The sequence below is a fragment of the Canis lupus genome, chromosome 4 (genome assembly GCF_011100685.1).
Source record: "Canis lupus familiaris isolate Mischka breed German Shepherd chromosome 4, alternate assembly UU_Cfam_GSD_1.0, whole genome shotgun sequence".
Lineage (NCBI taxonomy): Eukaryota > Metazoa > Chordata > Mammalia > Carnivora > Canidae > Canis > Canis lupus.
In genome coordinates, this window is record NC_049225.1 from 4572271 (window position 1) to 4585744 (window position 13474).

The 13474-nt window shown below is 37.2% G+C and overlaps 1 protein-coding gene and 1 pseudogene across 6 annotated transcripts in view; one reads left to right on the top strand and one right to left on the bottom strand.

Annotated features, from left to right (window-relative positions):
* LYST (lysosomal trafficking regulator) overlaps positions 1-13474 on the top strand; it is a 189270-nt gene that overhangs the window by 93462 nt on the left and 82334 nt on the right. For all 6 annotated transcript variants that reach the window (XR_005357742.1, XM_038533839.1, XM_038533842.1 and 3 more), the window contains exons 25-28: positions 72-241; positions 5283-5513; positions 7061-7227; positions 7869-8021. Coding sequence is in view for 5 of the 6 variants with exons in the window: in XM_038533839.1 (XP_038389767.1) it covers positions 72-241; positions 5283-5513; positions 7061-7227; positions 7869-8021 (721 nt within the window). In the remaining variant the exon portion in view is untranslated. The remainder of the gene's footprint in view (positions 1-71; positions 242-5282; positions 5514-7060; positions 7228-7868; positions 8022-13474) is intronic.
* Positions 1963-2396, bottom strand: LOC106558661 (annotated as a pseudogene).

The following is a 13474-nucleotide window of genomic DNA, read 5'->3' on the forward strand; positions in this document are numbered from 1 at the left end:
ATTTGTCTGATTTGTGTACATCATATAAAATGTTAATGCATTATGTAAATTGTCTTCATTTCTTTTCTTAGCTGTTAGATGCATATTTTAATAGAGCATCTAAGGAACAAAAAGATAAATTCCTAAAGAACCGTGGCTTTTCCTTGCTAGCCAACCAGTTGTATCTTCATCGGGGAACACAGGAATTGTTAGAATGCTTCATTGAAATGTTCTTTGGTCGTCGTATTGGCCTTGATGAAGAGTAAGTGGATTCTTTCCTCTACCATAATTGGGATCTTTTGTCTTAAAAATAAAATTTATTAAGCTGACTCTCAATAAAATTATTTGGTCATTAAAAATAACCTTCTAAATGTCATTTTCCATAAATTAGTTTCTTCCTGTGTATTTCAACATTAGTAAGAAACTAGAAACAAATGCTTCATCAAAAGAAAGAAGGTGATCAGTTAGATTTAGTTAACATGAGAAGCGTAACTGGAAAGAAGGCTCTTATTTTCACAGCAGCAGATCACGTGAGTGGTCCGTAGAGAAGCTTCCTAGTCCCCTTAGCCTCCACGTTTTCTGAGAGAAAAGTACATCCCTCAAAAAGAAAAAACAAAAAACAAAAAAACACTACATCCCTCACCTGGAATTCCTGGTTTGCCTGAAAAGTGAAACTGATACCACTGTCTGTGTTAGAGTAGTGAGAAATGTGTGTCTTATCATTGTCATCATTAAGTGTCTTCTACTTATTGAGTACACCGATTCAGACCTTGAGGAATTTACTTTTTTTTCATTTGTTTTTATTGAAGTTTGATTTGCCAACACATAGTATAATACCCAGTGCTCATCCTGTCAAGTGCCCCCCTCGGTGCGCATCGCCCAGTTACCCCAATCCCTGGCCCACCTCCCCTTCCACAACCCTTTGTTCATTTCCCAGAGTTAGGAGTCTCTCACGGTTTGTCTCCCTCTAATTTTTCCCACTCAGTTCCCCTCCTTTCCTTTATAATCCCTTTCACTATTTCTTATATTCCCCGTATGAGTGAAACCATAAGATGATTGTCTTTCTCCAATTGACTTACTTCATCAGCATCAGCATCAGAACCCTCCAGTTCTATCCACATCGAAGCAAATGGTGGGTATTTGTCCTTTCTGATGGCTGGGTAATATTCCTTGTATATATACCATATCTTTTTAATCCATTCATCTGTTGAAGGACATTGAGGCTCCTTCCACAGTTTGGCTATTGTTGACATTGCTGCTATGAACACTGGGGTGCAGGTGTCCTAGCATTTCACTACATCTGTATCTTTGGAGTAAATACTCAGTAGTGCAATTGCTAGGTTGTAGGGTAGCTCTATTTTTAACTTTTTTGAGGAACCTCCACACTGTTTTCCAGAGTGGCTGCACCAGTTCTCATTCCCACCAGCCATACAAGAGTGTTCCCTCTTCTCCACATCTTCTCCAACATTTGTTGTTTCCTCTCTTGTTGATTTTCTTTTCTTTTCTTTTTTTTAAAGATTTTATTTGTTTTTTATGAGATAGGGAGAGAGAGGCAGAGACACAGGCAGAGGGAGAAGCAGAGGGAGAAGCAGGCTCCATGCAGGGAGCCCAACGTGGAACTCGATCCCAGATCTCCAGGATCGCGCCCTGGGCCGAAGGCAGGCACTAAACCACTGAGCCACCCAGGGATCCCCCTTTTTTTTTTTTTAAGATTTTATTTTTTTATTCATGAAAGACACAGAAGGCAGAGACACAGGCAGAGGGAGAAGCAGGCTCCCTGCAGGGAGCCTGATGTGGGACTCCATCCCAGGATTCCGGTGTCACACCCTGGGCCCAAGGCAGACTCAACCACTGAGCCATCCAGGTGTCCCTGTTTTGTTAATTTTCGCTATTCTCATTGGTATGAGGTGGTAACTCTTTGCGGTTTTGGTTTTTTTGTGGTTTTTTTGTTTTGTTGTTTTTTACAAGTCAACTTTTATTGGATATTAATTGTGAATTAGACAATGGAAGGATTCAAGGGTGCCAGGCAAAAGTCATGGTCAGGAATGCCAAACATGCTTCCACACTGGCCCCTCTTTGGTGGTACTTGCATAGCCGTTCATGTTTGAGTTCCTTGTAAGAACGACAGTAGTTGAAAAGCACATAAGCAACCAGTACCATAGAAATCCCAGCGACACCCCCTTTCTTCACATTGATATACTTGTTGTAATACCAGTAGTAGCCTCTTTGAAATGCTCCAGCATGCGCTTAGGGGTGAAATCCTGCATCAGTACCAGCCTGGCAGCTCTCCTAGTTTCACCTCCATGAGCTTCTTCTCCTTCACTGGTACAGATGATGCCATCTTGGAATCCAGGGTGTCTACTCTCTTATTGTGGTTTTGATTTGTATTGCCTGATGGCAAGTGATGCGGAGCATTTTCTCATATGCTTATTGGCCATGTGTATGTCTTTGGTGAAATTTCTGTTCATGTCTTCTGCCCATATCATGATTGGATTTTTTGTTTCTTGCGTGTTGAGTTTAATTAGTTCCTTATAGATCTTGGATACTAGCCCTTTATCTGATATGTCATTTGCAAATATCTTTTCCCATTCTGTAGGTTGTCTTTTAGTCTTGTTGACTGTTTCTTTTGCTGTGTAGAAGCTTTTTATTCTGATTAAGTCCCAATAGTTCATTTTTGCTTTTGTTTCCCTTGCCTTCATAGATGTATCCTGCAGGAAGTTACTGTAGCCAAATTCAAAAAAGTCATTGCCTGTGTTCTCTAGCATTTTGATGAATTCCTGTCTCACATTTAGATCTTTCATCGATTTTGAGTTTATCTTTGTGTCTGGTGTAAGAGAATGGTCCAGTTTCATTCTTCTGCACATGGCTGTCCAATTTTCCCAACACCATTTATTGAAGAGACTTTTCTTTTTCCAGTGGGTTCTCTATTCTGTTCCATTGATCTATGTCAATACCCTACTGTCAATAGGTACCCTACTGTCTTGATAATCACAGCTTTGTAATACAGCTTGAAATCCGGCATGGTGATGCCTCCAGCATTGGTTTTCTTTTTCAATATTTCTCTGGCTATTTGGGGTCTTTTCTGATTCCATACAAATCTTAAGATTATTTGTTCCAACTCTGTGAAGAAAGTCCATGGTATTTTGATAGGGATTGCGTTTAACGTGTACATTGCCCTGGGTAGCATAGACATTTTCACCATATTTATTCTTCCAATCCATGAGCATGGAGTGTTTTTCCATCTCTTTGTGTCTTCCTTAATTTCTTTCAGAAGTGTTCTGTAGTTTTTAGGGTATAGATCCTTTACCTCTTTGGTTAGGTTTATTCCTACATATCTTATGGTTTTGGGTACAATTGTAAATAGGATTGATTCCTTAATTTCTCTTTCTTCAGTTTCATTGTTAGTATATAGAAATGTCACTGATTTCTGTGCATTGATTTGTATCCTGCCACATTGCTGAATTGCTGTATGAATGAGTTCTAACAATTCTGGGGTGGAGTCTTTTGGGTTTTCTATGTACAGCATAATGTCATCTGCAAAGAGGGAGAGTTTGACTTCTTTGCCAATTTGAATGCCTTTTATTTCTTTTTGTCTGATTGCTGAGGCTAGGACTTCTAGTACTATGTTGGATAACAATGGTGAGAGTGGATGTCCCTGTCGTGTTCCTGGTCTTAGGGGAAAGGCTCTCAGGTTAATAAGATAGATAGACCCATAGCCAGCCTTTTTTTAAAAGAAAAAAGACTCAAATTAATAAAATCACGGATGAAAGAGGAGAGATCACAACCAATACCAAGGAAATACAAACGATTTTAAAAACATATTATGAGCAGCTATATGCCAACAAATTAGGCAATCTAGAAGAAATGGATACATTTCTGGAAAATCACAAATTATCACAACTGGTACAGGAAGAAATAGAAAACCTGAACAGGCCAATAACCAGCGAGGGAATTGAAGCAGTCATGAAAAACCTCCCAAGACACAAAAGCCCAGGGCCAGATGGCTTCCCATGAGAATTCTATCAAACGTTTAAAGAAGAAATAATACCTAGTCTACTAAAGCTGTTTCGAAGGATAGAAAGGGACAGATGCATCCTCAGACTCATTTATGAGGCCAGCATTACCTTGATTCCAAAACCAGACAAAGACCCCACCAAAAAGGAGAATTATAGACCAATATCCCTGATGAACTCAGATACAAAAATTCTCAACAAGATACTAGCTAATAGGATCCAACAGTACATTAAGAGGATTATTCACCATGACCAAGTGGGTTTTATTCCCGGGATGCAAGGGTGGTTCAACACTCGTAAAACAATCAACGTGATAGATCACATCAATAAGAGAAAAAACAAGAACCATATGATCCTCTCAATAGATGCAGAGATAGCATTTCACAAAATACAGCATCCATTCCTGATTAAAACTCTTCAAAAAAAAAAAAAAAAAACTCTTCGAAGTGTAGGGATAGATAGAGGGAACATTCCTCAATATCTTAAAAGTCATATGAAAAGCCCACAGTGAATATCATTCTCAATGGGGAAAAACTGAGGAATTTACTTACTAATCATAGTAGTGACAATAGCATTTTCATTTGCGTTCAGCTTTTAGTTCTCTCGAAGCAATTCTGCAGTATCTCCTTGCTCACAACAGCCTTGAGAAGAAAGTAGGGCAGGTGTCTCCACATGTTTGACACATAAGAAAATAAGGTACAAAACACTTAAATAATTTATTTCCATCGCAGAGGCAAATAGTATTGGAACAAGAACTCAAGATTCATTCCTTTCATTAGGACCTCTTTTTACTAGTTCCCTGTCGAATATTATTATTATTATATGTTAATGTAATAGTAATGCATATAATTATACAAATTATGTACATTGTTTTATATGTTAATGATCATACTATAATTATAATTAACTTATTGTTAATAATTTTATTTTATTAATAATTAGTTCATAATATCTTCCTGTGCGTTTGTTATATAAACCTCTGAAGCAGGAGTCCTTTGGACACCTTAAAGGGCCTGTGGACAAATTAAAGCAAATCAATTAAAAACATGAAATTGTATACATGTTTCATTTGAATGTGTGTATATTTACCTTGGGACAGACTTCTAACAATACGTTTATTTTGTTGGGGGTGGGGCCTATGATCTTAAAGGTTGAGATTCCATGCTCCCCAAATTCATTTTTTATAGCTTCAAAATCAAGTTATTAAAACAACTCATGTTGCAATCATTTTTGATTATTTGGTGGTTAAATGCTTCTAACATGCTCTTAACTGTTTATTATTTATTATAGATTTGATCTGGAAGATGTGAAAAACATGGGACTTTTTCAGAAGTGGTCTGTCATTCCTCTTCTGGGACTCATAGAGACCTCTCTATATGACAATATGCTCCTGCATAGTTCTCTATTACTTCTTCTCCAAATATTAAATTCCTGTTCTAAGGTAGCAGATATGTTGTTGGATAATGGTCTCCTCTATGTGTTGTGTAATACAGTAGCCGCTCTGAATGGATTAGAAAAAAAGTAAGTTTTAAAGCATTATTTAAAACCACATCATCTGATAAATACTTTAGAAAGGGAAAACTTTAATAATAGGTTACATTAGAGCATCCTATTTTTCAAAACATTTTCAAAGGATATTCTTCCTACTAAACTGATTAGAGTAATTAAATTAAATTGAATTTGGAGGAGGAATATTTTCCATCATTTTCAACCAGCTTACTTTAAAAAAAGATATTTATATGACCTACTTTAAAGTATTTAGAACCCAAGACAAGTTGAATAAATTCACCTGTCCTCAAATAAACGTTTACCAGGTTTCCACTGTGGTCTTATAAAAATTATTATCCCCATGAGGAATAGGAAATTGAGGATTGGAAAGAGACAGTGACTTGTTGAAGATCACCCAACTAGTAAATAGCACAGGGCTTGAAACTGGAACCTGTCTCACTTCAGACAGCTGTGTTTTGAACTTAAGATGCTCTCCTGCTCTCTACTACCGTAAATGAATTTCCTGTTTCTAGATGTATATCAGCAAATAAATGGCTGCATACCAAATTGGTTAACAGCTTTAAAAAATGTGTGAGATTATATTTTTACTTGGATTTTGTGCCTTTTATGCCTGCATTTATGATGTATAGCACAACATTTTTATTAGCATAGTGTTAAAATATAAATCTTCAGAAGTACCATCTTACTGCACATTAAAACATTAAACATTATCTGTATTTTCAAGAGAAGGCAAGTGTATGATTAGTTAATTCTCTAGGCCAGGGTGGTTCTCTGAGCAAGAGAGACTCCTTGTGCTGAGTTCAGTTCAATTGTTACTGGGTATCTATTAAATTCAGGATTTGTGTACTGGGCATATGAGAAATACAAAGAAAGACAAAGAAAATATTTTATTTCCTCAAAACATTTAGTCTTGATTATAATACAATATATCACACTGGGAAGAGTTGCCTGCAGGCTTCTTCTAAAAGTAGTTTGTTGCTGGTTTGTTGCCTTTTTTTTTTTTTTTTTTTGTTTAATAAATTGGACCTACTGAATGTCCTTACATGCTACTCTATTAATTGGCCCAATTGAGGGATAGAAGTAACTAACTCATATTTAATAGATATTTATAAGTGATTAATATGTGTTCAAATCTATTATCTCTTTTAATCCTTAAAGTAACTATAAATTGCTGTGAAATTCAGAGAGGTTAAGTAATAAATATATTCAAATTCACCTTCTCTGAGGGGCCTTCTAGAACATTTCTGTTCATATCCCCTAAATCTTCACCTTCAGTGTGGTCTAGAGACCTATGTGTTCTCATGGGATCTTGTGTTATTCTCTGTTGTTACCCTTACCACCACTCACTGTTTATAGTTATCTCTTTGGTCCTCTGCAGAACAGTTAACTTTTTGAAGGAGTTGAAGCATGTTTTCTTATTTCTGTTTCTAGCATGCAGTTCAAATAACCTGCCATAGAGTAAACATGAGTAAATACTGAATGAATGAATGAATGAATGAATGCTGTAAGAATGGGAATTTAAACTAATTTTCTTTGCCTTGTTTGTTCCTTTTCTTTAGCGTTCCTTTGAATGAATACAAATTGCTTGCTTGTGATATACAGCAAATTTTTGTAGCAGTTACAATTCATGCTTGCAGTTCCTCAGGCTCACAATATTTTAGAGTTATCGAAGACCTCATTGTACTGCTTGGATATCTTCAAAATAGCAAAAACAAGAGGACACAAAGTAAGATTTAGTTTTTATGGATTTGGGAGGAAATTATATAGTAGCCAAAATTTTTATTTGAACCTAATCTTTCTTGTGGAAACTGTTTTACTGAAGATTCATCCTTAATTTTGCAATAAAAACTATCAGCTTTAAAAAGAAGTCTTTTTAAATGGCAAAATTTAAACAAGTGATGCCTCAATATAATTGGTAGCTGGCAACACATCACTAAAGAAGCCTGTGATTTTTCTTACCAAGTTGAATTAAAAGACTTCTTTTGAATAAAAATACCCTTTAGTTTTCTTTAATGGCAAATATTAAATAAGTATGAAACAGAAAAATAGGACAATTTCTAGTTAAATTTTGCCCTATATATTAAAAAGCCTGTTCTTTAAAACAGTGACATAAAATGAAATAAATTTGTGAGCTGGTATTTTTCCATTGAATTTTTTATAATGACCATTTAGAAATTTGCTTTAAAATTTCTTTTAAAGGCAGTTTAAAAATGTTTAGTACTATCAAGAACCCACATTGATCAAAATTTTTAAATTTATATCTAATAAAACATTATTGATAGTTCATGTCACAAGAAAATAAAAAACTCAATTTAAAAAATTAACATCCACATGGCTTGAAAACATTCTAGTGTCTTCTGTCTTTAGATATGGCTGTTGCACTACAGTTTAGAGTTCTCCAAGCTGCTATGGAATTTATAAGGACCACTGCAAATCATGACTCTGAAAACCTTGCAGATACATTCCAGTTACCTTCTGCTCCCCATCATGCAGTATTTCAAAAGCGGAAGAGCGTTGCTGGTGAGTATTGAAATAATATTTTAATAATTATAAATTGAAGGTGGCTTGACTTTTCTATATTCTGATGCCATTCACACTTTTAAAATATTTTTTAGTTTCAAAGTTAAACTGGAGGGGCACCTGAGTGACTCAGTCAGATAAGTGGTGGACTCTTGATTTTGACTCAGGTCATGATCTCAGGGTGGTGAGATCATCCCCTTCTTGGGTTCTATGTTCAGTGGGGAATCTGTTTGAGATTCTCTCCTCTCCTCTGCCCTCCCCTTCCCCTGCTCTCATTCTTTCTCTCTAAAATATTTTTTTTTATTTTTATTTTTATTTTTATTTTTTTTTTTATTGGTGTTCAATTTACTAACATACAGAATAACACCCAGTGCCCGTCACCCATTCACTCCCACCCCCCGCCCTCCTCCCCTTCTACCACCCCTAGTTCGTTTCCCAGAGTTAGCAGTCTTTACGTTCTGTCTCCCTTTCTGATATTTCCCACACATTTCTTCTCCCTTCCCTTATTTTCCCTTTCACTATTATTTATATTCCCCAAATGAATGAGAACATATAATGTTTGTCCTTCTCCGACTGACTTACTTCACTCAGCATAATACCCTCCAGTTCCATCCACGTTGAAGCAAATGGTGGGTATTTGTCATTTCTAATAGCTGAGTAATATTCCATTGTATACATAAACCACATCTTCTTTATCCATTCATCTTTCGTTGGACACCGAGGCTCCTTCCACAGTTTGGCTATCGTGGCCATTGCTGCTAGAAACATCGGGGTGCAGGTGTCCCGGCGTTTCATTGCATTTGTATCTTTGGGGTAAATCCCCAACAGTGCAATTGCTGGGTCGTAGGGCAGGTATATTTTTAACTGTTTGAGGAACCTCCACACAGTTTTCCAGAGTGGCTGCACCAGTTCACATTCCCACCAACAGTGTAGGAGGGTTCCCTTTTCTCCGCATCCTCTCCAACATTTGTTGTTTCCTGCCTTGTTAATTTTCCCCATTCTCACTGGTGTGAGGTGGTATCTCATTGTAGTTTTGATTTGTATTTCCCTGATGGCAAGTGATGCAGAGCATTTTCTCATATGCATGTTGGCCATGTCTATGTCTTCCTCTGTGAGATTTCTGTTCATGTCTTTTGCCCATTTCATGATTGGATTGTTTGTTTCTTTGGTGTTGAGTTTAAGAAGTTCTTTATAGATCTTGGAAACTAGCCCTTTATCTGATATGTCATTTGCAAATATCTTCTCCCATTCTGTAGGTTGTCTTTGAGTTTTGTTGACTGTATCCTTTGCTGTGCAAAAGCTTCTTATCTTGATGAAGTCCCAATAGTTCATTTTTGCTTTTGTTTCTTTTGCCTTTGTGGATGTATCTTGCAAGAAGTTACTATGGCCGAGTTCAAAAAGGGTGTTGCCTGTGTTCTTCTCTAGGATTTTGATGGAATCTTGTCTCACATTTAGATCTTTCATCCATTTTGAGTTTATCTTTGTGTATGGTGAAAGAGAGTGGTCTAGTTTCATTCTTCTGCATGTGGATGTCCAATTTTCCCAGCACCATTTATTGAAGAGACTGTCTTTCTTCCAATGGATAGTCTTTCCTCCTTTATCGAATATTAGTTGCCCATAAAGTTCAGGGTCCACTTCTGGATTCTCTATTCTGTTCCACTGATCTATGTGTCTGTTTTTGTGCCAGTACCACACTGTCTTGATGACCACAGCTTTGTAGTACAACCTGAAATCTGGCATTGTGATGCCCCCAGATATGGTTTTCTTTTTTAAAATTCCCCTGGCTATTCGGGGTCTTTTCTGATTCCACACAAATCTTAAAATAATTTGTTCTAACTCTCTGAAGAAAGTCCATGGTATTTTGATAGGGATTGCATTAAACGTGTATATTGCCCTGGGTAACATTGACATTTTCACAATATTAATTCTGCCAATCCATGAGCATGGAATATTTTTCCATCTCTTTGTGTCTTCCTCAATTTCTTTCAGAAGTGTTCTATAGTTTTGAGGGTATAGATCCTTTACATCTTTGGTGAGGTTTATTCCTAGGTATCTTATGCTTTTGGGTGCAATTGTAAATGGGATTGACTCCTTAATTTCTCTTTCTTCAGTCTCATTGTTAGTGTATAGAAATGCCACTGACTTCTGGGCATTGATTTTGTATCCTGCCACGCTACCGAATTGCTGTATGAGTTCTAGCAATCTTGGGGTGGAGACTTTTGGGTTTTCTATGTAGAGTATCATGTCATCGGCGAAGAGAGAGAGTTTGACTTCTTCTTTGCCAATTTGAATGCCTTTAATGTCTTTTTGTTGTCTGATTGCTGAGGCTAGGACTTCCAGTACTATGTTGAATAGCAGTGGTGAGAGTGGACATCCCTGTCTTGTTCCTGATCTTAGGGGAAAGGCTCCCAGTGCTTCCCCATTGAGAATGATATTTGCTGTGGGCTTTTCATAGATGGCTTTTAAGATGTCGAGGAATGTTCCCTCTATCCCTACACTCTGAAGAGTTTTAATCAGGAATGGATGCTGTATTTTGTCAAATGCTTTCTCTGCATCCAATGAGAGGATCATATGGTTCTTGGTTTTTCTCTTGCTGATATGATGAATCACATTGATTGTTTTACGGGTGTTGAACCAGCCTTGTGTCCCAGGGATAAATCCTACTTGGTCATGGTGAATAATTTTCTTAATGTACTGTTGGATCCTATTGGCCAGTATCTTGTTGAGAATTTTTGCATCCATGTTCATCAGGGATATTGGTCTGTAATTCTCCTTTTTGGCGGGGTCTTTGTCTGGCTTTGGAATTAAGGTGATGCTGGCTTCATAGAACGAATTTGGAAGTACTCCATCTCTTTCTATCTTTCCAAACAGCTTTAGGAGAATAGGTATGATTTCTTCTTTAAACGTTTGATAAAATTCTCCTGGGAAGCCATCTGGCCCTGGACTCTTGTGTCTTGGGAGGTTTTTGATGACTGCTTCAATTTCCTCCCTGGTTATTGGTCTGTTCAGGTTTTCTATTTCTTCCTGTTCCAGTTTTGGTAGTTTGTGGCTTTCCAGGAATGCATCCATTTCTTCTAGATTGCCTAATTTATTGGCGTATAGCTGTTCATAATATGTTTTTAAAATCGTTTGTATTTCCTTGGTGTTGGTAGTGATCTCTCCTTTCTCATTCATGATTTTATTAATTTGAGTCTTCTCTCTCTTCTTTTTAATAAGGCTGGCTAATGGTTTATCTATCTTATTAATTCTTTCAAAGAACCAACTCCTGGTTCTGTTGATCTGTTCCACAGTTCTTCTGGTCTCGATTTCGTTGAGTTCTGCTCGAATCTTTATTAACTCCCTTCTTCTCTTGGGTGTAGGATCTATTTGCTGTTTTTTCTCTAGCTCCTTTATGTGTAAGGTTAGCTTTTGTATTTGAGTTCTTTCCAGTTTTTGAATGGATGCTTGTATTGCGATGTATTTCCCCCTTAGGACTGCTTTTGCTGCATCCCAAAGATTTTGAACGGTTGTATCTTCATTCTCATTAGTTTCCATGAATCTTTTTAATTCTTCCTTAATTTCCTGGTTGACCCTTTTATCTTTTAGCAGGATGGTCCTTAACCTCCATGTGTTTGAGGTCCTTCCAAACTTCTTGTTGTGATTTAGTTCTAATTTCAAGGCATTATGGTCCGAGAATATGCAGGGGACAATCCCAATCTTTTGGTATCGGTTCAGACCCGATTTGTGACCCAATATGTGGTCTATTCTGGAGAAAGTTCCATGTGCGCTTGAGAAGAATGTGTATTCAGTTGAGTTTGGATGTAAAGTTCTGTAGATATCTGTGAAATCCATCTGGTCCAGTGTATCATTTAAAGCTCTCGTTTCTTTGGAGTTGTTTTGCTTAGAAGACCTATCGAGTATAGAAAGAGCTAGATTGAAGTCACCAAGTATAAGTGTATTATTATCTAAGTATTTCTTCACTTTGGTTAATAATTGATTTATATATTTGGCAGCTCCCACATTCGGAGCATATATATTGAGGATTGTTAAGTCCTCTTGTTGAATAGATCCTTTAAGTATGATATAGTGTCCCTCTTCATCTCTCACTACAGTCTTTGGGGTAAATTTTAGTTTATCTGATATAAGGATGGCTACCCCTGCTTTCTTTTGAGGACCATTCGAATGGTAAATGGTTCTCCAACCTTTTATTTTCAGGCTGTAGGTGTCCTTCTGTCTAAAATGAGTCTCTTGTAGACAGCAAATAGATGGGTCCTGCTTTTTTATCCAGTCTGAAACCCTGCGCCTTTTGATGGGGTCATTAAGCCCGTTCACATTCAGAGTTACTATTGAGAGATATGAGTTTAGTGTCATCATGATATCTATTCAGTCTTTGTTTTTGTGGACTGTTCCACTGAACTTCTTCTTAAAGGGGAATTTTAAGAGGCCCCCTTAAAATTTCTTGCAGAGCTGGTTTGGAGGTCACATATTCTTTTAGTTGCTGCCTGTCTTGGAAGCTCTTTATCTCTCCTTCCATTTTGAATGAGAGCCTTGCTGGATAAAGTATTCTTGGTTGCATGTTCTTCTCATTTAGGACCCTGAATATATCCTGCCAGCCCTTTCTGGCCTGCCAGGTCTCTGTGGAGAGGTCTGCTGTTACCCTAATACTCCTCCCCATAAAAGTCAGGGATTTCTTGTCTCTTGCTGCTTTAAGGATCTTCTCCTTATCTTTGGAATTTGCAAGCTTCACAATTAAATGTCGAGGTGTTGAACGGTTTTTATTGATTTTAGGGGGGGATCTCTCTATTTCCTGGATCTGAATGCCTGTTTCCCTTCCCAGATTAGGAAAGTTTTCAGCTAGAATTTGTTCAAATACATATTCTGGCCCTCTGTCCCTTTCGGCGCCCTCGGGAACCCCAATTAAACGTAGGTTTTTCTTCCTCAGGCTGTCGTTTATTTCCCTTAATCTATCTTCATGGTCTTTTAATTGTTTGTCTCTTTTTTCCTCAGTTTCCCTCTTTGCTATCAACTTGTCTTCTATGTCACTCACTTGTTCTTCCACCTCGTTAACCCTCGTCGTTAGGACTTCTAGTTTGGATTGCATCTCATTCAATTGATTTTTAATTTCTGCCTGATTAGCTCTAAATTCTGCAGTCATGAAGTCTCTTGAGTCCTTTATACTTTTTTCTAGAGCCACCAGTAGCTGTATAATAGTGCTTCTGAATTGGCTTTCTGACATTGAATTGTAATCCAGATTTTGTAACTCTGTGGGAGAGAGGACTGTTTCTGATTCTTTCTTTTGAGGTGAGGTTTTCCTTCTAGTCATTTTGCTCAGTGCAGAGTGGCCAAAAGCAAGTTGTATTGGGAAAAAGAGAAAAAGAGAGGAGAGAAAGAAGGAAAGAAAAGAGAAAGAGAAAAAAAAAGGGAAGAAAAAGAAAAAAAAAACGAAAAAAACGAAAAAAAAAAAAAAAAGAAGA